We start from the raw sequence: 23,359 nt of genomic DNA on the forward strand, positions 1-23,359 counted from the left end.
AACGTGCAGTCTGTGAAGGTGCGTTTTCCTTCCCAGGCACGACAGTGCCAGCGAATGTCTCCTCGTGAACGTGCTCCAACTGAAGAACTTTGCCAGGCTGGTCGTGAAGGACGGCTGCAAAATGTAAGCTCCCATGCTGGCAACTGTCTCTGGCCTCCTGCACACCGCTCCGCTCTCTGGCCGGCTCCGCTTGGCAGTCTGGGTTGGGGAAATGACTGTTTTGGAACCTGAATGTACAATAAAACCAGGGAGTGTCTGTCTGAAATAGAAAGGACTGTAAGTTTTTTTAAAAAAAGTCTGCTTTATTATTTGACGCAGACGATTAATGGAACCGGGCTCGTTATGTGCTACGGTGATGCTGAGAAAGTGCCACGTCCCCGTCATTGGCCGCATTTGGGCTTGTAAAGTCCTTCCTGGTCATGGGGCTGGGTGGTGACGAAGTGGCATCCGCTCTGATCCGAAGAGGTGCCTGGGATCAGGGGTCCTTGTCTGAGGCAAGAAGGAAATCTAAGTTGTCACCAGTGGGAGGCACTACCTCTGTGAGCTCCACAGTTCGAGGTGGGTGCCCGAAAGAGGGCCCTGGTTACCCAGGTGGGCGAGCACCCCTGTAATGGTGCTTTCAAGCCCGAGGGCACCCTTTCCTCCATGAGTCTTCATAAGCTGGTCTTCGAAAGGCCTTGGAAGCAGCCTGGGTTGAAGTGGCTGAGGGCTTCCCCTGGGAGTTTGCTCGCCCCCGATGGAGTTGGCGCGTTTACCAGAGCTTGAGCCTCTCCTGTGGCTGCCCTCTGTGCGGGGCAGAGGGCAGGACAGCCAGCCTGAGAGGGGAGGCAGGACTTGAAGAGAGAGCCAAGGGGCCTTGCGGAGACCAGTACAGCTGTCTTCCCCAAGAGATGGGACAGCGGGACCCCTGTTTGACCCCCCTCAAGTCCTAACTGCTGCCTTTGAAGTCGGTCTCTTTGTCGGTGGGTTTTTCCCCTCATCGCCAGGGGCACATAACTTCCTGGGGCTTACTCGTCATTGAGAAAAGGACTTTCTCCAGAAGACTTTATAGTTCGGCCCATGGGCATCCAAAGAGGGGAACATACGTGCATATATGTACGCATGTTCGGGTGTGTTGTCGTGCCTATCTGTCACTAGCCTTACTGTGTCTGCTTCTTCCTCCCCTCTTTGCCTCCAGACACATCCGAGTCTATTTGCCACCGCTGGACTCCGGCACGCCTGACACTTACTGCTCCAAGGCTGTGGAATTCCAGGCCCCGCTGGTATTTAATGACGTTTTCAGAATCCCTGTGCATTCAAGCATGCTGACGTTGAAGTCCCTTCAATTATATGTGTGTTCAGTGAACCCGCAGCTGCAGGAGGAACTGCTGGTATGACGGGTGCACACATGACAGCCCCCCCTCTTCTTCCTCCCTCCCCACACACACTTCCTTTCTTCTTCCCTTCCCTGCCTCTGTCCTTCCTTTCTTTGTGTTTCCATCAGCCTTGCTTTGTCTCTCTCCCTCCCTCCTCTGCCTTTCTTTCTTTGTCCTTCTTTATCCCTCCTTCTTTTGTCATTCTCTTTCTTTCTTAGTCTCGCTGTCTTCTTTTGTTTGTCTTTCTGCTTTTCACTCTGCTTTCTTTGTCTCTCTCTCTCTCTCTCTCTCTCTCTCTCTCTCTCTCTCTCTCCCCCCCTCCCTCCCTCTCCCTCTCTCCCCGTCTCCCCTCCCCCTCCTTTTTCCTGTGGTGGGTTGCTTAGAAATTGTTGTATTACGTTTAGGTCTCTGTAACCTAGAGTACAGAAAGGGATAATAAAAGCAGTTATCTTGCTACATGTTTTGTCCCTTAAATATATCAAATAATACTTGCAAAACTCCTATGCTACAGCTTCTAAATTTTCTCCATTTTCAGTGGAGGGAACTAAGTAAGGTTGACAAATTTGGCAAATAAAAATACTGGATGGTCATTAAATTTGAATTTCAAATAAACTATGGATACTTTGTAGTATGAGTATGGCCCGTGCAATATTGGGACATACTTATACTTTTTAAAAGCCCATTGTTTATTTGAAATCCAGATTTACCAGGATGCCCTATATTTTATCTGGCAACCCTGGAAGCAGGTGAGTCAGCAGTTTGTCTGTAGAATTGCAGCCATCCACTGGTTGGCCAGCACTTGGAAGCCAGGCTGGTTTCTTTCCAGGGTTGGAATTTTGCCCCCTTTCCCGCCCCCTCAGCAGCAGATCTGAGATTGCAGAGTTCAGCTAGGCCACTCTGATTTCAAAAATTCCTGGCAGCATCAGCAGCTCATCAACTGGCAGACCCTGAGCCTGACTTGCCAATCCAGGTTGTCCGTTCTCCGCCCCTGTTCCCCTTCTAGCAGTTTCTGATTGGGCTGAACAAGCAGCGGAAGAGCTGCCCCCATTAGGATCCTCTGTGACCATGTTCATTATACTGCAGTCCTTCGAATAGCAGTGAAACATTTCACATCCTTTCTGGTGAAGATTGAAGGTTGACCTTGATGTTTTACACTCCTGTTGCTTGTTAAGGTAACCTCACTCAGTGCCTGTTCTTTTTTTTTTTTTAACAGGGCATAGCTCAAATTAACTTGGCTGACTGTGATGGTCCAAGTGAAATGCAGCTGCGCTGGTACTCGGTCCAGGTGTTCACCAGCCCGGAGCCACCCAGGGCGAGGGAGAGGGAGAGGGAGCGGGCCGGGGAAAGCGGCACCCGGGACCCCGCGCACACTGCTGCCGCCGCCGCTGCTGCTGCTGCCGCCACCACTGCCACCACCACTGCCACCACCACTGCCTGGAAGACGGTGCGTATGCCTGGCCTACGGGGCAGCTCACTCCTGCTTTCCTGGTTTTTACTGGGCGAAGTCATGTCTAGGAAGCATCTATGTAGGCTTAGTCTTGGAACATGGTGGTGAAGAAGCAGTTTCAAGGGAACTAGTTAACGTGGAACGCGCGTGGCCATTCATGGTAGTGTGTGTGTTTGTTTGTTTTTTTAATTTATTTTTTAAATTTATTGGGGTGACAATTGTTAGTAAAATTACATAGATTTCAGGTGTACAATTCTGTATTACATCATCTATAAATCCCATTGTGTGTTCATCACCCAGAGTCAGTTCTCCTTCCATCACCATATATTCGATCCCCCTTACCCTCATCTCCCACCCCCCACCCCCCGCCCCCCTTACCCTCTGGTAACCACTAAACTATTGACTGTGTCTATGAGTTTCTGTTTCTCATTTGTTTGTCTTGTTCTTTTGTTGTTTTTGGTTTATATACCACATACCAGTGAAATCACATGGTTCTCTGCTTTTTCTGACTTATTTCGCTTAGCATTATACTCTCAAGATCCATCCATGTTGTCACAAATGTTCCTATATCACCTTTTCTTACTGCTGAATAGTATTCCATTGTGTATATATACCACAACTTCTTCATCCATTCATCTATCGAAGGGCATTTTGGTTGTTTCCATGTCTTGGCCACATGGTAGTGTTTTTAATGCACGTATTTGTGATCGTGAATGGCGCCCTGGTTGTTTTTAAATTTGAGCCTTCAGAGATACATGGAAAGGCCGAGTTCTTGTCTCGCTGTTGACAGTGGGCTGCATTTCTTCCCACTGAAGAGCCGCTGAGGACTGCCACCAGCCTGGAGGAAGGGAGCGCCCTGCTTTGCCTCCCAAAGCTGTCAGTCGGCGCTGGTTTTCAGAAATGTCCCTCTCCTCTCACAGGACTCTGTGACAGTGCTGCTGGCTAGAACCACAGCCCAGCTGCAGGCAGTCGAGAGAGAGCTGGCCGAGGAGCGGGTGAAGCTGGAGTACACGGAGGAGGAGATCCTGGAGATGGAGCGGAAGGAAGAGCAGGCCGAGGCCGTGTCTGAGCGGTAAGGCTCCGGGAACGGCCGGAGATGGCTCATGTCTTGGGGGCAAGACAGCCACTTAGGCAGCCCTGGCTCTCTGGCAAGAGCTGCATCTTTGGGTGCAAGTTGCTTTCCTCGCTCACACCTCTTAGAATGTTGCTGGGCGACTCTTCAGGGAAGTCAGGAGCCTCCCGGAGAATTGAACGCTGATCTGGATGAGGGCACCACTCTGACCTCTGTCCCCTGCTGTCCGAGCAGGCTTTGCACCTTCTTCTGTTCTGGAATTTCTCTTAAAGAGTGGGACTCCTGAATGACTCCCCTCTGCCAGGATCGAAGACAATAAGGTCACTTTAAGGTTTTTTTAACAGCTTTATCGACATATAATCTACCTGCTATATAATTCACCCATTTAAAGTGGACAATTCGGGGGTTTTTAGTATAGTCACAGAGTTGTGCCACCATCACCACAATCAGTTTTCATCATGCCAAAAAGAAATCCCATCTCCATTAGCAGTCACCCCCATTCCTCCTGCCCTCAGCCCCTGGCAACCACTAATTTCATCGCTGTCTCTACGGATTCGCCTAGTCTGGGCATTTCATCTAAATGGGACCATGCGATGTGCCTTTCCTTTTGACCTGGAGCAGCCTGTTGGGAAACCCTTAACTGGTTACAGCCTCGCGTGTCTGAGAGAAATAATTCAGATGGCCAGCACCTTGAGTGAGCTGGTTTCCGTCTCACCCTTTCCGGAGGCATGTTCATATTGCTTTACGTTTTTCCGTAAAGAGCATCATATTTCCAGAGCTCCCTGCTTCTTCCTGTAGCCTTCCCTAAATTCATTTGGGAAAGGAATTTCTTTTAGTGTGCGGAAGTACATGGCCGAGGGGGAGGGTATTATACTGGGGGCCTGGTAGAAGGCTGGGAGGGGTTCAGGGAGGCGGTTCAGGATTTTGGCACCTTCAGCGGGTACAACTGGGTGATGAAGACAGAGACTCTTACTGAAAGGCCTTGTAGCATTGCCTTCCCTAGAAGACATAAGTGCATTTGTATTGTATGAGAAAAGCAACTGTCTTTAAATGAATCATTGGAAGCAAATAGCGGGCGTCTCTGCTACTGTGCTCTGAATGCAGCAGTGAACGCGTCCCTTTGGGTGAGCATTTTGTGGGCCTTTGCAATGTCCGTGTTTAGGAGTTGGCAGGCAGACTCGGTGGACAGTGGCTGTAGCAGCTGTGCCCAGACCAGCCCCCCGCATCCAGAGCCCTGTTGTGTTGGTGTTGACTCCATCCACGGACACCCGTTTGCTGGCCAGGCAGATCCTTACAGCCCTGAGAAACTTCGGCCCCCACCTGCAAAGGTAAGTAGAAAAGGTGCAGGGATTTTCGGGAGCCCCCTGACGCTTTGCCGCACACCAGGCAGAGAGCACGTGGGGCACACATCCTTCAGGTGAAACATGAGGAAACGAGCGGAGGAAATGGGGTGGAGGGAACTGCCGCTGATCGGCTCGTACGCGGGAGGAGAATGACGTGGCGTACCCACAGACACCCGGTGACAGTGGCTGTGGGAAGGTGTGGTGAAACACACACCTTGCTTTGTGGATTAGAGGGTGACAGGGAAGGCAGTATTTTCCTGAGAACCGGAGAAAGTGACTGGCTTAAGATCTAGAAACGACTTCAGATGGGCACAGCAGGGACCATAGAAATGGTTGCCAATTTTAAATTAAAAAGAAAGAACGACTACAACTAAAAGGGTCGGTTTTTATTCCTTTCATATGCCATCTGGTGAGGATCCAGTGCCATCTTCAGGTTAGACGCTTGCAGTTCCTTTCGTCCCTTTGTGACTTCCAGAACAGCGAGGTGTCCTTTTGCCCCTTCAGTTCACCTGACCTTGTTATGTCCGTCAGCTTATCTCCAGGGAGGTGAGCTTTCAGGTCTGCAGTGACAAACGTCTAAAGAAAGCAGTGCAGTTGGAAGACAGTGTGTCAGTGCTCGATTGGAACTTTGTTCCCAAACTGTTCAGCTCATCAGAATGTTTTATCACCATGGCCCCTGACCTCACCCCGAACATAAGTGCTGAGAGAAGTGGAATCCGGGCCCTGGCAGCTTCCCAGGCTGCCTACCACGCATGCAGCACCTCAGGAGGAGATGTCCGGGGCACGGCTGCCAGTCATTGCTGCTGCTCGACTTGCTAAGACCCTGAAAGCACTGGCCCAGAGCACGACGAGTGGTTGTGGGAGGCTTCGTTTAGTATGTCTCACTCCCCCAATTCTTCACTTTGAAGCCCTTCAAATCTACAGAAAAGATGCTAGAATAACACAACGAATACCCATGTAGCCCTCACTAGACTCCTCGACGGTTGGTTCTTCACCACGTTTGCATTCTCTCTTTCTGTGTGTATGTGCTAGGCGTTGCAGAGGCAACAGCGAAGAAAACAAATGGGAAGTCCTGCCCTTAGGGGACAGGCAAGCAACAGACAGGTAAACCAGTAAAATACAGCAGTGTTTGACACTGTCAGAGGTGCCACTGGAGCATGAGATGGTAGGGAAGCGGGCTTTGCATCTTGAGAAAGACTTACCATTTTAGAAAGGATTTGCATTTAGAAATATAAAGTTGCATTTATATTTTAGAAAGATTAGGATTGTAAAATGGTGCTGCCGCTATGGTGCTTCCTCAAAAAATTAAAAATAGAACTGCCATATGATCCAGTTATTCCATCATTGGGTATTTATCCAAAAGAATCGAAAGCAACTCTCCAAGAGATATTTGTATACTTATGTTCACAGTAGCCAAGAGGTAGAAGCAATTCAAATGTCCATCAATGAATGGAATGGACAAAGAAAATGTGATGTATGTGTACAATACAACAGTAGCCTTAGCAAGGTAGGAAATCATGCCACATGCCACAAATGGATGAATCTTGAAGACACTGTGCTAAGTGAAATAAGCCAGCTGCAAAAAGGCGAGCACAGTATGATTCCCCCTATGTGAGGTGCTGGAGTAGTTAAGCTCATTAAGACAAGAAGCAGAATGGTGGGTGCCATGGGCTGGGGACGGGGTGGCGGGTTAGCATTCACTGGGGACAGTTTCAGTTTGGGAAGATGAGAAAGTTCTAGAGATCTGTTTCAGCACAATGTGAATATTTTTAACACTGCTGAACTGGACACTGAAAAATGGTGAAGATGATACATTTTATGTGTCTTACAATAAAAAACAAGGAAGCCTCATCAAGAAGGTGGTTTTTGAGCAGAGGTCTTAAGGAAGAAGGTCGGGAGCCTTGCACAGGGCAGGGGAAGTACATGCAGGGAGGGGGAGCTGCAGGAGCAGGCCTGGGGAAGTGAGGGGGGTGAGGCGTCATCGCAGCTGAGCACAGAGAGAGTGAAGGGGCCCACTCAGGACTTGCGCCTTTTCTCTGACACATTTGGGAAAGTGGTGGATGGTTTTGAGTCCAGGGGTGACAGGATCTGACTTAAAGATTTTTTGTTGATGTTTCCCTAAAATAATTTTTGGGCATGAAGTTCACATAAGGTGAAATGAGCCATTGCAAAGTGAGCAGTTCAGTGGCATTGCGTATACATTCAGTGTCTGGTTCCAACACGCTGCTATCACCCCAAAGTAAAACCCTGTGCCCATCAGCAGCCACTCTCCATTCCCCAACCCCCAGCCCTTGGCAACCGCCAACCTACTTTCTGCTTCTACGGATATGTCAATTCCGGACGTTTCGTGTCAGTGGAACCATACAGTGTGTGACCTGTTGTGTCGGGCGTCTTTCACTCAGCCTAATTCACGTTGTGGCGTTTCTCAGGACATCTCTCCGATTCACAGTTAAGGAGTATTCCCCTGCATGGGTACCCCGTATTTCATTTATCCACTCGTTCATCTGCGGACATGTGCACTGTTTCCACCTTTTGGCTATTTGAATAATGCTGCTGTGAACATTCGTGTGCAAATGTTTGTTCTATTAACAAATGGAAGACTTGAACCTTTGTCCGTTTAAGAAAAGAGTTTTCTACGTGGGCTCAACTGAGAACGCGCCTGAAAACAGCACCAAGAAGCCTTGAAGCAGCGTCTGACTTAGGAAGCTGGGGGTGGGGGGCTGCGTATGTAGGCAGGAGGGCACAGGAAAATGCAGCTGTGCGTCAGCGAGTTTGCTGCGTTCCGTACATTCAAAGAAGCAGTTTTACATCAGGTGGAGAGAATGTGCAGATAAGGTTGAGTCGTCAAGCACCTGGAGTCAGGGAGTCTCAGGAAAAGGTCTGGAAGCAATTATTTTGAAATCGTTATCAAGATGTAGAAAGAGCAGACGCGGCCTTCTGTAATCAGTTCTCTTTGTCAGAGAGTGTACGTGACCAGCCCCACAGAGGCCTCGGTGAGGAATTCACTGTGTCCCCTTGGTTATTGATTAAGTTGGACCAGCCTCGACTCCCTTTCCTCTCATTCGTGAACACCTATTTTCCGGTCGATTGGGTGTACACTGACGAGAGCAATTGCTGGGCCTCGCTTCCGTTTTACCAGGATCCTGGTTGCTGTGTTGAGAGGAGATTGAGGGGGTGGGGGAGGATGGAATCAGGGAGATGGGTTACAATCCTGCTGTACTAACTGGGCACAAGATGACGGAGACCCCGATGGAGGGTTGGTCATAAGTGGTCGAAACATAATCTTCAGTATAGAGCCAACAGGGTTTGCTCTCGGACCAGATATAGGGTGTGCGAAAGAGAACAGAGTCCCAGATGACCCGAAGACTTATTTTTTGCATGAAAAATGGAAAGCAGAGACCCTTGTCAGAGGAGGAGGTGTTGGGGGCGAATATCAGAAATTCAGTTTGGGATGTGTTAAGTGTGAGTGCCAGTTAGAACTCCAAGTGGAGATGGCAAGGAGATGATTGTTCATGTAAAGTTTATTGCTCATGTTCCAGAAAAAGTCAGGCTAACCAGTGAATTCCTATCTAGGTTGATAAGGAAACCAACACAGAAGACCTCTTTCCAGAAGAAGTGGCGAGTTTTCCGAAGGAGCGGCCAGGCCGCAGGGCCCGCGGGGCGCCTTTCGCCCGGAGCAGCACCATCGTCCGTTCACAGACTTTCTCGCCTGGGGCTCGAAGCCAGTACGTTTGCAGAGTAAGTGGCCATTCCTTTGCCACCTGCGTAGAAGTTTTCTTCCCCCCCCCCATTCATTGTGTTTGATTTGTTAGTATTTCTGCTGAAAGACATACATGTTCTCACAAATAGTACCAATAAATAAACAGCATGCTTATGTGGATATGAAATCGATGTTGGTTTCATCTCCCCTAACTGGATTTCTTCCGGATTCTAATACATTTCCCACCCAGCTTTCCAGGGTTATCTGTGCAGTGACTCGTGGTCAGGAAGCAGAGTGACTCATTTCTACATCAGTCTCAGGAATAACAAATCGATTGGGACTATCCTGAGTGGGGTTGAGATCTGCAAGTCGGGTTGCTGAGTCCTGAAGTGCAGCTGTGCCGGAGGGTCCCAGGGAGGGCAGCAGCCTTGAACACTCGGTCACTGAGCCAGACGGCTCTGACTCCCCAACATGTGAATTCACACCCCACGGGTGATGGCAGGAGATGCTGGGTGGTTCTCAACCTTGGCTGCAGCTTGCAATCCTGTCACGTTGTGGGAGTTCACAAAATGCAGGTGTCTAGGACCCCCCCACACACACATACACGACTACCACTAAGGGTCTTCATTGGTCACAGTGGGGCCGGGCCATCAGAGCGTTGGGATGCTCCCAGATGGTTCTCACGTGCACACAGGGCTGAGAACCCTGAGATCGGTAGAGCGGAAAATGCAGACTGCTGTGGACCTTGAAGACAGGACAGCGTGTTGGAGGTTGGCAGACAGTGCCAGTGTGACAGTGACAGCATGGACTAGGAAAGAAGGGATTTTTAAGGATAAATGGTCTTGACACAATGGCCTGGAGGGGCCATTGCATTAAGGAGAACTTTGACCCTTCCTGCTCCTCTGCATTGGGCTTGAAGAAAGCACATTCCCTTGAAGGGGCTGCCAAGGAGCTGGCTCCATTAGGGCAAAGCCAAGGTCAGATCACATAAGAGAAAAGACCCTCAGACCCACCAGGAAACATTGGGAGTGTGTCTCGGGATCCCAGGCCTACCCTCAGGTTCAGTAATTTGCTAGGACTCACAGAATTCAGAGAAGTCATTCTGTTTGCGATTGTGGTTTTATTAGAGTGACAGGATATAGACTGAAGTCAGCAGAAGGCGAGGTGCAGCGCGAGCTTCTAATTGGCCTCTCCAGTCGGGTTGTGCAGACAGCTCGTAAGTCTCCTAGCAGCTAGGTGGGAGCACGCGGGGAGTATTGCACACCAGGCAGCTCACCTGAGCCTTGGTGTCCAGGGCGGCTGTGCGGGGTGGTCATGTAGGATTGTCATTTGCCTGACGGCTGATTTGAGTCTCCAGCCCACTCCCCCCCCCCCAGAGGGCAAGCTGATAGCCAGAGGCCCCCACCATAAATCACATTGTCAGCAGAGACTCTGTAACCTGGCTCAAGGTCCCCAGGTAAACAGAGACACCTAGGTGGGACATTCCAGGGCCCTTACAGGTCACCTCCCAGGATCTGGGCAAGGACCAAACCGTTCTTGGGGCAAGGTCAATCCTTTACTGCACAGAGTGAACGGCAGGGCTCGGGCCCTAGGTGGCCCCGGCTACCCATCTGCCATGTCTGCGAGACCTGCTGCTCTTCTTTCCACAGAAGTGAGGTGTCTGGGTCACGGCTGCCCTGGGTAGCACAGGGTCCGGCCGTGCACTCCTGTCCCATCAGGCTTCACCCTGTGGGACTGATGCATAATCGAGCTGCTGGAAGTACTAGATTGAAGGCCATCCTCACGTCCCGTCATTATTCTAGACTCTTGCTGAACGCAGGGAGCGGAGTCAAGCCTGCTTATGAACAGGGTTGGGTGGTAGAGGAGGAAATCCTTTACTTCCCCAGAGAAAGGCTTCCAATTCCTGTGCTGTGTTCTGCGCCCAGCCTAAAAGCATGCATTCGCGGGCGATGCTTTCAGAGGCCTCTTTGTTTTTGTATGTTTGTAATGATCGGGCGGCATGTGAGCTGTGGTGCCATGGCCCTGCCTCAGTATTTGGGGTTAATTGGCGTGGAAAATAAGTCCAGGAAGGCAAGGACTTTGGCTTTCACACAGATACATGTTGGTTCTGAAGCGAGCACCCGCCACCAAATGAAATACCTAATGTCTTGGCTCCCATAAAGAAGGCGTTATTTATTTTTCTTTTTAAAAGCAGACCTTTTCCCTTGACGGGCAGAGCGGGCGTTAGTGATGTTGGCTTGTCCCACTACCAGGAACGAGCCTCGTTTTTGGAAAGCCATTTTTTTCCCCGCTCCTGCCAAAGCCAGAAATGCAGCACATGAGAACGATGAAAAGTGAAAAGCGCTGAGGACAGTGTTGGCTTTCATGAATGTCACACATCATATCAAGTCACATTGATGGGACAGAAATTTTGTTGACTCAATTAGCCTGGAAAGTTCCTATGGTTCAGTTGATGGACATGAAGGAGGGCTGGGGTGGGGAGTTGCTTTGCTTGTTTGGTTTGTTTTTGTCTTTCATTTTACTTAAAACTCTTGTGTAGGTTTTGTTTTTACTGAAACCAGAAGTCTTGGTAAAAGCACTAAAAGTCATAAGTACATTTGCGTATCTGTGAGGAGAAACGAAATGATTCCATTGAGAATACACAGAGAGAAGGAATATCGAATTTCTGAGAAAGTGTTTCTGAACCTCATTCTTTTTCGTGCAGCTTTATCGTAGTGACAGTGACAGCTCAACGCTGCCCCGGAAGTCCCCCTTTGTCCGAAATACTTTGGAAAGACGAACCCTTCGCTATAAGCAGGTGTGTACCACGTAAACTGCTACGGAATCTGTACTTACCCTGGGAATGATTTTTACAAACCTTAAAAATGGTAATCTTTTAGGTAATATTAATTCAAAGGTAATATACTTATGTCCTCGTTTACTTAGATATAATTTTTTAAAACATATATAATGTCAAAATATTACCAATATTTCTTAATTTCCTAAGGCAATATCATGATTTAAGATAATTCATGATCTTTACACCTTTAAATGTAATAAATGAATAAACAACCACCCGTTCTATATAAGAGATTCTTTTTTGATAGGGGAGTATGCATAGTTTAGCAAATTTGAGTTTTTCAACATAGAGCAAGCATTCTTCTACATAGGAGTGTTCTGCGGTTTTCATCTCCTTTATCCACCAAGTGTTTTCTCCACGGCACGCCACTTTACAAAGTTGTGCTGCTTTCAGTTTGTAAGCTAGTACTCCCCTGTCTTTTCCGGGCAATGATTCTTTTAATGAAATAAAAAAAAATCCCTGATTTCCATGTGGCAATTGTGTTTAGAGTAGACGCTGACTGAGAATGATAAGAAATAATTAATACATAATTCAGCTACAAAAGTCTTTCGCAGCAGCAACACAACACTGGTGACATTTTGGACTGGATCATTCTTCGCTGTGGGGCCACCCTGTGCACCGGAGGGCGTCGAGCTGCACCCCTGGGCTCCACCCACTAGATGCCAGTGGCATGCCTTTTCCCCAGTTGTGACAACCAGAAATGTCTCCATACATTGCCAAGTGTCCCCTGGGGGGCCAAGTCACCCCTGGTTGAGAGCCAGCAAGCTCTGCTATGAATTCAGCAGTGTTTTTAAATGAATTTGTATTTATTAAGTCACGTCATATATTTGTGTTAAAATTCTGTGTATGTGCAAAGTGGTGTTGGTGTGTGTAAAAAGCATACAGTTATTCAGTTCACTGAACAGTGCTGATATGCTCATGGGTTTGATTTTGTTTCCGTAACTGCCATTCCCAGGGTTGTTTTCCACTGGACAGGAAGTACTGCTCTCTACTCCACGAACAAAATTCTCTTCTCATCTTAGGATTTTCTTGAACACAGCACATTTGCTTACTTGAGGCTTATATGGGGAGGAAAGTCTGACGGCTTACGTGTGTATGCATGCATGCATAGATGTATGATGGTTTTTTTCAACAAAAAGCACTCATGTGGTTTATGACATGCTTTTCCCCCTTATATAGTAGATTATTAAGATTTTTCCATGTCACTAGCCTTGTAATTTATTTAATCGGTTTCCTCTTGTTATGTATTTGGAATTTTTTCTGTCATGAACCTTAATTCAATCACTTTTGCACATCATCAGTCGTTCCTTTCAAATGCAAGTCAAAATGAAATTTCAGAACCAAAGAAAATGCACATTTTTTTGGCTTTTGATATATATTGTCAAATAGCACTTCAGAAGGATGATGCCCATTTTTGATCCCACCAACCCCATAGGAGAGGGTCTGTTTTTCCACACTTTTACAAATACATAGGTCATTATTAAAGAAAACAATTTGTTGCCATAATTTGATATTGAACTGGAGATTTAAATTAACTTCACCCAAATCTATGTTTCTTTGGTTTTTAACATCGGGCCATGTGTAGAGAAATACCTCTCCAATAACTGTGCTTCACCAGTCTTCTTTAATTGTGGAAGAACCTTCTAGAAGGCTTGAGCTTGCTGGCCGCATGGTGCCCGCGTGCCTGGTGAGCGTGTGTGTGCTCATGGCTGTTGTGTCCTGCAGTCCTGTAGGTCATCCCTGGCCGAGCTCATGGCCCGCACCTCCCTGGACCTGGAGCTGGACCTCCAGGCGTCGAGAACTCGGCAGAGGCAGCTGAACGAGGAGATCGGCACCCTTCGCGAGCTGAGGCAGCGGTTAGAGGATGCCCAGCTCCGAGGCCAGACCGACCTCCCACACTGGGTGCTGAGGGACGAGCGATTCCGGAGTCTGCTGAAGGAAGCAGAGAGGCAGGTAGGAGGCTCAGGGTCTGGTCACAGTCACTGCCCTTTGCTCCAGTTCCACCTGGGTTCTGAAGTAAGTGTCTCAGATGATAAAACTATAGTTTAAACCACCCAAGCACTCATTGTAAGGAGCCAGGTTTCTCCTTCTGTGCGCCACCAGGCGGCTGGTGTTTGGGTGGCACCAACACACATCTCTAGGCTTTGCACGGGCTGCACAGGGGCTGGAGGGAGGGGTCCCTGGGCCCTCTGCTGGCACCCCCACTCGAGCTTCATGGTGGGGTATTCTGGGTCTCCTGTCTGCGAGGCATGACCCCAGTGGCCCTGACTGGCTCCTACAAAGATTCCCTGGGGGCAGTGGGTGGGTAGGCCTTTCTCCCCCTTGAATCCTCAGAGCTGGGCATGGCTTCATTGATTCTTCCTTAAAAACCAGAAGTAACAATGTCTTGTTCATCCAATGTTGCCTTCCAGACAAGACAGACCAAACTTGACTTCCATCAAGAACAGGCAGCTGAGAAGATGCTGAAGAAGGCTTCCAAAGGGGTCTGCCAGCTGCGCGGGCAGAACCACAAAGAGCCCATCCAAGTGCAGACCTTCAGGTGGGGAGAAACACATGCCTCGGTTTCCTGCTCTTTTTACTGTCATACCTTTGTCATTATAAAAACTTCACTCTTGAAAAAAACCTACAGGAAGTGGAGAACAAAAGGGAAATCCCCACTGCTATTAGCATTTTGGTTTTCTTCTGATCTTTTTTTTTCTAGACACTATTTTTTTCCATACTACTTGTAATCATAATGTGGGTCCAATTTTGCGTTTAGATTTTTAAAAATTAAAATATCACGTGTTGCCATATAATCCATTATCTTTGATGGCTGTACTGTCTCATCTAATAGATGTCTTTTACCTAAATACTCTATTTTATAGCCTTCTTTTCAAATATTTGCTATTATAAACAACACAGTAATTGACATATATATACATCTATGGATCACCTTGGCGTTTGTAGTTACCTTTTGTTTGAAGCATAATGTACATACAGGAAAAGGTGCAGATCATACGTGTGGAATAGTTCAGTGATTTGTTACAAACTCTGCGTGGCAAGCAAACGTTATCAGCAATCCTCAGACTTCCCACACCAGAGTAACCACTGTCTTGAATTTGAATAGCATAGATTAGTTGTCCCTGTTTTTGTTTTTTATATGAGGAGAATTATACAGTTATATTATTTTGTGTCTGAGTTTTTAAAAAATTAAGGTAAAATTGACAAAGCATAAAATGAACCATTTTAAAGTGAACGATCCAGTGGCATTTAGTACAGTCACAATGCTGTGCAAGCACCCCGTCTAGTTCTGAAACATTTCTGTTACCCCAAAAGGAAACCTCCTACCCGTTAACTACTCACTCCCCGTTCCCCCCTCCCTGGCAACCACTGATCCGCTGTCCATTCTGGACATTTCAGATAAAAGGAGTCATACAGTGTGTAGTGTTCTGTCGGTTAAGGTAATGTTTTTGAGGTTCATGCACATTGTAGCAGGTGTCAAAACCTCCTTCCTTTTTATGGCTGAATAATAGGTGCCTGACTTTTAGCCTTAATTTTTTTATATCCTGAATTTTCACATCCCCATCATAAAAGAACATAAAATACTACAAATATCTTCCTTCAATTATGATTTAGAACATGTTCATTTGCGTAGGTTTTTCATTTATCAATAAAGCAAATATTTACAGAGCACCTGCAGTATACCAGGCACTGTTCTAGGTACCGGGGACAAACCCTTGCCCTCATGGGGCTTTGTAACTTCCATTAAAATTTAGATAATCTATATGCAAACAGATTTGTTGTTGGGGATTTAAATTTGATTATCACTGATGCTGAGAGCCTCCTGCCAGCTTTCGTTGCGTTTACATCAGCTTCTAACCTGTAATTCTTTCTAATCCCAGGGAGAAGATAGCATTTTTTACAAGACCAAGGATTAACATACCTCCTCTGCCCGCCGACGATGTTTGATGTAGTGCTTTGTACACATGAAGTATTTATCTGCCTGTGTTATTTTCATGAAGTTCTTAGACTAGCTAAATTTGTCTTTAAAATATTTGTGCAAAGCTATTAATATACACATTTTGTAAAAAAAATCAAACACATATATCTATACATATATATTTTATAATAGTGACGGCAACAGGGCTTGGTTTTTCCTTGTTGTGAAATTGACATCTCTGAAGACAAGTTATTTTATAAAAGATCAACTATCATGTTAAGAATGTACAGTTTTTACGCTGTTTTATTTGACTTAAAGGCTGGAAGACAGAAACGAAGTGAGTTCAGGCAAATTCACTGTATTGTAATTTATTTATAGTACTTTTTTTTTCCTTGAAGGAAAATACTGACTTTAAGATGTATTTTAAGACTGAAATTTTGTTCTTCGGTATTTGTCATGCAGTAGAATGGAACTTTGGGGCCGGTTTTGTTTTTGACATGGAAATGCAAACACTATGTGCTAAGTTCGTCAGTCACTTGTACCAAGTTTGTCATGTATGCCTTTATCATGCATATTGTCCACTTTCACACTCTGTGTTCTGTTAAGGTCCCCCCAAGGTGGCTCAGTCGTCGTTCACGCGTGAGAGCATCACAGAGCTCTGTCTCCCGTGTGGACTGCACGCTGAGAGCCCCTCATTTCTGTGTTGTCGCAGCACGCCTTGTTCTGTGCTCCCCACGAGACTGAAGCAGGCCACAGAGCCCCTGGCGTCCTAGCTGTGGCGTGCCTGTCCTCAGCGGCCGGCTGCCTACACTGCTCCTGCACCACACCCTGGGCAGCCCCGCCTTTCCAGTCTGCTCCATCTGACCATGACCCACCAGGAAGGTGGTGCTGGAGCTCCCGTTCTACTGCTCTGTCATGAAGGAAAGTGAAAGGGAACTAGGAGCACACACTTTAGTGAGTCAGTGAATCCGCTGATGGAGACAGATCAGCGGTTATGACGGTTACGCCGTCGACGTGATGATCTCTGAAGGCGCTTTTTAATGGAGGGAAGCATATGTGGGTAACTGCAATTACCCAGGGAGTCACTTACAGGAGAGTATTTGATTTATTTGATTGAAATCACAGCCCCCCCCCCAATACTGGAATCTATCCATATTTCTTAAGAAATCATAGAAGTAGTTCACGAGGAAAATTTTTTTCTGTAATAAAAATATACCATTCTTTTAAAATGCCAAATGACATAAATATTTTGCCTGATATATATTTATTATATATAAAATGCACTCTCCTTGATGAGGCCTTAGAGAAGTAAATGAGGTGGTCACATGAAATATAAAAGAAAACAGAATTCTCTCTTGCTAGATTTCCCTGCCCCTCCCTTGGAAATGACCCCCTTTAATCAACGTCTCTTTCTTCTCATTAGTTTGCAGCCTCCCCTTGTGTAACCTGCCTTCCTTTTTGCATTTATTAAAAATCAATTTTGTAAAAGCATTTCACTGACATGCGACCTGTCACGGGCAATATAATTTGTCAGTGGTGGTAAGACTGAATCTATGCTTTTTCACAGTTGTCATCTCTTGCTCTGTATTTCTGCCTCTAGTCTTGCTTTTTTTTTTTTTTTTTGGCCTACCTAATTTTTCTGTGTACGTACCCACAACAGAGGTAAGAGACACAAAAAACATGGCTCCTTGCCAGAACTGCCCTGCGGCAGACAGCATTGCTGGGGAGCTGAGGGCAATGGCAGGCCCTATCTATGCCCCCAGCTGTTGAAACTTTGACCTCCAACCCAAACTGTCTGCCACTGGACTTGGGTGGGTGGAGGGCAAATCATTGCCGCCTCAGGTGCACGGCTCCCTGGGCGTGGGAGAGTCAGTCCCCTGGCCACATGGCCCGGCTGGTGCTTTTCAGCAGCTGCCCCACGAAGCTCGCTCTCAGCGGGCTGGTAGGTTGAGGCGACTTGTCCGCCAAGCCCTGTTGAGTAGCAATGTGGGGAGAACCCTCTGTGGCCGTGCAGAAAGCCCTCAGGCGAGGGTTTCTAATAAACCGCACTGCCCAGCACACGCAGCTTTCTGTTTGGGGTGCCTCGACACCGCAGGGTTTCAAAACATCCCAACGGAAGCGAAGACAGCCCCTGCTTTGGTATCCGAGGAGCGCTTCTGGTGGCCGCCTTCCCGTGTCCTTGCCCCGCCTGCCCACCTGTGTCTGCTTTGGCAGCTGAATGGGACCGCAGTCAGCAAGACAGGAAAAGCCAGACAAATGACGGAGGGACAGGTGATGGCTCCTGTGCTGCTCGCCATCCCTGCTGGAAATGGCACACGGCCAGCGACAGGCTGGGCCCGCTCAGCGGAGGACTCGGGGCGCCTAACTGGCTTCTCATTCGTGACTTGATTTTGCAGCTTCTGGCTACTTAAGACTGCCACTCCCGGGAAACACCCCGCATGTCAGAAAGTGAAGTCCTGTCATCTTAGGGGTGTTTTCATCTTCTATTGAAATTTGTCCACGTACTATGCCTTGTGATAAAGAACACTCTGCCTTGTTTCGTCAGCAGCCCTAGTCCAGGGACGTCTTTAGAAACAGTATGATGGGGAAAAGGGAATTCGGCCTTCGCTTCACCTGATCACTGAATCGTCACCGCTGAAATCTAATCTGTTGTGGGAATCAGTTCTAATCATTATTCATCTCTGTTTTGATCACTGTTCTCTCTAATTGTGTCATTCGTATTGTTTGAAAGTATTTCTTCTATAAAATTAAACTAACCTGCCTTAAGAACAGAATGGAAATGTGTGAATTTTTAAAAATTGAATTCCAAAGACTTAAATATCTAAAGATGTGTGCAATTTTTCAACATAAAGATAGAGGTATAAAAATGGTGAACACACACGCACCCCCCTCCCTCTTCAACACGGATCAGTCATAGTTGATCTTGCTCGTCTACACCTCCAGCTACCTCCCCTTCTGTGTTTTAAAGCAAATCTCATACACCTTCTCAGCTCAGCTATAAATATTTCAGTATGTATTGCTAAACGAGAAAAATAAACACACCCAATATCCTTATCACATCTTAATGTTTAATAACTCCTTAATGTTATTAACTATCCAGCGTTCACCTTTCCAATTGTGTCATATGTCATTCTTTTTAAAACTGAACAGAATCCAAATATGATCCATTAATTGGGATTTTTTTAATGTCTATTTTTTTTTTCTTAAACCCTTCACCCATTTCTCCCACCCGTCTACCCCCGTCTCTGGCAACCACCAATCTGGTTTTTTTGGTGACAAATTTCTTGAGCTAGAATTCACATACCATACAATTCACCCATTTAAAGTATGTAATTCAGCAGTTTTCAGTTTATTCAGAGTTGTGTAGATATCACTACAGCAACCAATTTTAGAACTTTTTCATCAGCCCAAAAAGAAACCCCATATTCACTAAGTCACCTCCAATTCTCCCCTCCCCCAGCCCGTGGAGACTACCAATCTACTTCCGGTGTCTATGGATTTGCCTGTTCTGGATGTTTGATGTAAATAGAATCTTATAACGTGGCCTTTTGTGTCTGGCATCTTTCACTCAGCATGTTTTCCAGGCTCATCCATGTCGTAGCGCGTGTCAGTGCTTCATTCCTTTTTATTGCTGAATAATACCATCGTGTGGCCATACCACGTTTATCCAGTCGTCAGATGGATATTGGGAGCTATTATGAATAATGCTGCTATGATCATTCATGATCAAGTTTTTGTGTGGACACATGTTTTCATTTCTCTTGGGTCTGTACCTAAAAGTGAAATTGCTGGGTCATATGGTAACTGTTTAATGTTTTAAGGAACTTCCATGCTTGTTTACAAAACAGCTGCACCATTTACAGTCCCATCAGCAGTGTATGAGGGTTCCAATTTCTCCACGTTTTGGCCAACGTTTCTTATGTCATTTTGATCATAGCCATCCTAGTAGGTGTGAACTGGTGTCTTATTGTAGTTGTGTCTATTTTTAATCTACAGGATCTATCCCACACACACACAATTATTTGTTGAGGAAATAAGGTTGCATGTCCTCTCAGCCCCCCACATTCCGGACTGCACTGATTGTATCCCTGTAGTGCAGGTATCAAGTTCCTCTGAACTTTATTTCCTGTAAATAAATACTAAAAAAAGCTGTTGTTGAATCTAGAATCTTGATCAGATTCCAGTTCAGTTTTTTCCTTTCTTTTTGGGGGGAGATGGGTGGCAAGACATAAGTTCATCTGGTGGCTTACAGCGCCTCTTTTTGTAATATTCACACCATTTGTGACATAATATTCTAATTCTATCCATTTTTAACTTATTTCCTTTGAAATACCTTTGTCAAGAGAAACTTACTCATCTAGTTTGGTTACCCAGTGGTGTGCAGCTTGTATGGGAAGAGCAAGATAAGTGCTTGATTCTTTTCCTTTATTGAACAGTTTTGAAAACAATGATTGGTTTTCCTAGCATTGTACAGTGGTGACCAATTTGTTTTTGGTGTTTGAGATTTTTTTTTTAACATTAACACATGGATTGAAATATGTTTGGTGTGCTTTAATCCAATGGGTTGTCATCCATAATGATTATCAAATCCTCCCGGCTTTGGCTGGGGAACCTCTCACGGTTGGCTCCTGGGCCCTTTTGTTATGTCCCCAGGAGTCTTACATGGCTTCCTCGCTCTCCTGCATGACCAGATGTTTCTGACCTGAACATAGTCGTTTCTCTGGGATACTTGGTTTCTTGGACGTAGGGGTACTCATTGCTACTGCGCTGGTCATTGTTTTTAGCCTTTCCAATAGGTCGACGATATTTTCTTTTTTTAAGGTAGGGTAAAGAAAGGGATAATAGAAATAGAATAGCATGTAATTACTCATGTGCTGTATCCCACGTCACACGCATAGGCAGCAGTTTCAGAATAACGGTACCAATCCGACCGCCAAAAATACAGTTACTGAAAAGTGACATTTTTCTTGCAGTTATGTTAGTCATTAAGGCATATCTCACTAGGAATATGGAATCCAATTACCGTGTTTCAGAACAACAGAATATTTCTTTTCTGTGTGGTTAAGTATCAGTCAAGCGTTTCACTTTATTTTGGGTTTTAAATTTTATTTTATAATTATGTAAAATATTGACACGATCCCAAAGACGAATCTAAAAAACGAGGTGTATGCAAAGGAGTCCAGTGTTTATTCTGGCCCTTTTACCCTTTTTCTTCCTTCTTACAGGTAACCATTTAAGAAATATTTTCCTTGCATTGCTTACTTTTTAATGTAAGTAGATATGTAAGTACATATATGCACATATATGCATATGCACAGAAATGTACACATAGGTACATGTGAATATGCGTACACAAATATGCACACATCTATGTTTGCATTCACTCTCCTCTCTCGGATAAATGGTGTACACCAAACACTTTTCTCCACCTGGCTTTTTTCACTTCAAGATATTTCAGGAGACCACCAAAATCTGTATTGGCTGCTGTCACATTTTACCACAAACTCAGTGGCTTAAAACAACAGAAATTGATTCTCACAGTTCTAAAGGCCACAAGTCTAAAATCAAGGAGTCACAGGGCCGCACTCCCTCTGAAAGCTAGAGGGGAGGGGCCTTCCTGCCTCTCCCAGCTTCTGGGGCTCCCTAGCGTTGTTGCTTGTGGAGCCATCACTCCAATCTCTGCCCTCATCTTCAACCACCTTCTGTTTCTCTCTGTCTTTTCCTCTTCTGTTTCTTAATGAGAACACAAGTCATTGGATTTAGGGCTCACCAGTTAATACGAGATGATCATGTCTCAAGGTCTTCAATTACCTCTGCAAAGACTTTGTTTCAAATAAGGTCACGTTCACACATTCCAGATGGACGTACTTTTGGAGGGTCATCATTCAGCCCACTACCATTTGCCTACTGGCTCCCCCAGTTCACATCTGTCCCACATGCAAAATACACTCACCCGATCCCACCTCCTCCAGAGTGGTATGTACGGTATTCTCCATTCCTTTTCACCTTTGCGGTCTGCGTTAGTGGATGGACCATAGTTTAGTCCACTAGCTCCTGGTGTTTCTAGTCTTCTGCTATTAAAAATAATTCAGCAATAAAAATCCTGCAGACATCTCTTCCTGTTTTTGCCATGGTTTAGATAGATCCCTAGAAGTGGGGTATCTGGGTCAAGGGGTAAATGCATGTGGCACGTGGCTAGGTATGGCCTTCTCTCCCTCCTGGGGGTGTACCACTGTGCATTCTCATCAGCGGTAGAGAACCACCCTTGCTTTTGTCAAGTAGATTCCATTTGGTCATGATACAGAGATACGAATGTGCTTTGGTGTTAGTTTGCTAGTGTTTTATTTATGATTTTTTGCGGGAAGAATTTTATGGTTTTATTAAAACACAATTTGCACACAAGCTGTCTATTCGTTTTCTTTGCTGTGCAGCTTGGCATTGGGATTGGTGGCTCTGATGGCCAGCTGGGCTGCTCTTTCCACAATGGCTTTGCGGTTCTCTGAGGAGACGTGAGCAATCTCAGCACAGTAAGTTTTGTTGTGCATCAGCGGCCGTTCAAGCTTCTTGACGCTGTGGACCAGGAACTCACGAAAGCCACTGGGCAGCATGTGCTTTGTTTTCTTGTTACTCTCATCACCAATGTTGGGCATCACGATCTGGCCCTTGACTCTTTTGCGCACCCTGTTGTCAGTGCCTCTGGGTTTCCACCAGTTACACTTTATTTTGGCATATCGGTCTGACTGGTGCCGGATGAACTTCTTGGTCCTCTTTTTGATGATCTTGGGCTTCACGAGGTGTGTGAGGGCAGCCATGATACCGAGTAGGAGATCAAGTCTTACTTGTGATTTTTGCATTGATACACTGTAGGGTTTTTTAGTGCAGTCTCTGCCAGGGTGAGGATGAGTGTTATACTCCATAAAACAAATGGGCAGGTTTTTCTTCCTTTCCTGGCTCAGGGTAGGTTTGGGAGAATTCCGCTATGAAACCATCTGGGCGTGCGTCATGGTTTTGTTCACGGGGGAGCTCTTTAAACCACTGTCTCTATTTCCTCTATGGAAATTGAGCTTCTAAGACTTGTCTCCTGAGGTCAATTTTGGTAAGTTGTGTTTTTCTTAAAAGTGATTTATTTTATCTATGTTTTCCAATTTATTTGTAAAGAATACAGAGGAATGTTTTGTAATTTCCTTCATTCTGATGGGTCTTTTCCTCTTGTCATTTCCAACTTTTTGTACTTGTGTTTTCTCCCTTGTTTTCCTTTGATTGGGTTAGTTATTGGGTTGTTGTTATTATTATTATTATTATTATTATTATTATTATTTTACTTTTTTCTTTTCTAAAGAGAACCAGTTTTTAGTTTTGTTCTACTTTTTTTCTGCTTTATAACTCATGAAATAACTTTTATTTTTCTTAGTCTTTTTTTTCTGTTTTGTCTTACTTAGTTGCCTTTTTTGTAGTTGTTTGAGGTGGGTATGTTTATTTTTATTTCAAAATTTGTATTACTAAACCAATTTAGTGCTATACATTTTTTCTGTTAACTAATATGTTGAGCTTTCATTATTATTATTCCTAAGAAATTCTATAATTTCACTTTGTAGTTCCACTTTGACCCAACAGGTGTTTATTAACTTGTCTTAAAAATTTTTTCCAGATGTAAAGTTCTTTACAAATTTTTGTTATTAATGTC

General features: G+C 45.6%; 1 protein-coding gene and 1 pseudogene across 1 annotated transcript in view; one reads left to right on the forward strand and one right to left on the reverse strand.

Annotated features, from left to right (window-relative positions):
* WWC3 (WWC family member 3) overlaps positions 1–18,449 on the forward strand; it is a 101,858-nt gene extending 83,409 nt beyond the window's left edge. Inside the window, 10 exon segments of the mRNA XM_019746296.2 lie at positions 37–123; positions 1,178–1,370; positions 2,569–2,799; positions 3,723–3,874; positions 5,037–5,202; positions 8,791–8,955; positions 11,622–11,714; positions 13,482–13,709; positions 14,168–14,295; positions 15,638–18,449. Of these exon segments, the coding sequence (XP_019601855.2) occupies positions 37–123; positions 1,178–1,370; positions 2,569–2,799; positions 3,723–3,874; positions 5,037–5,202; positions 8,791–8,955; positions 11,622–11,714; positions 13,482–13,709; positions 14,168–14,295; positions 15,638–15,704 (1,510 nt within the window). The 3' untranslated portion in view covers positions 15,705–18,449.
* Positions 18,450–22,082: 3,633 nt separating this feature from the next.
* Positions 22,083–22,487, reverse strand: LOC109455006 (large ribosomal subunit protein eL32; annotated as a pseudogene).
* Between the last annotated feature and the right edge of the window lie 872 nt (positions 22,488–23,359).

Source organism: Rhinolophus sinicus, chromosome X (genome assembly GCF_036562045.2).
Source record: "Rhinolophus sinicus isolate RSC01 chromosome X, ASM3656204v1, whole genome shotgun sequence".
NCBI lineage: Eukaryota > Metazoa > Chordata > Mammalia > Chiroptera > Rhinolophidae > Rhinolophus > Rhinolophus sinicus.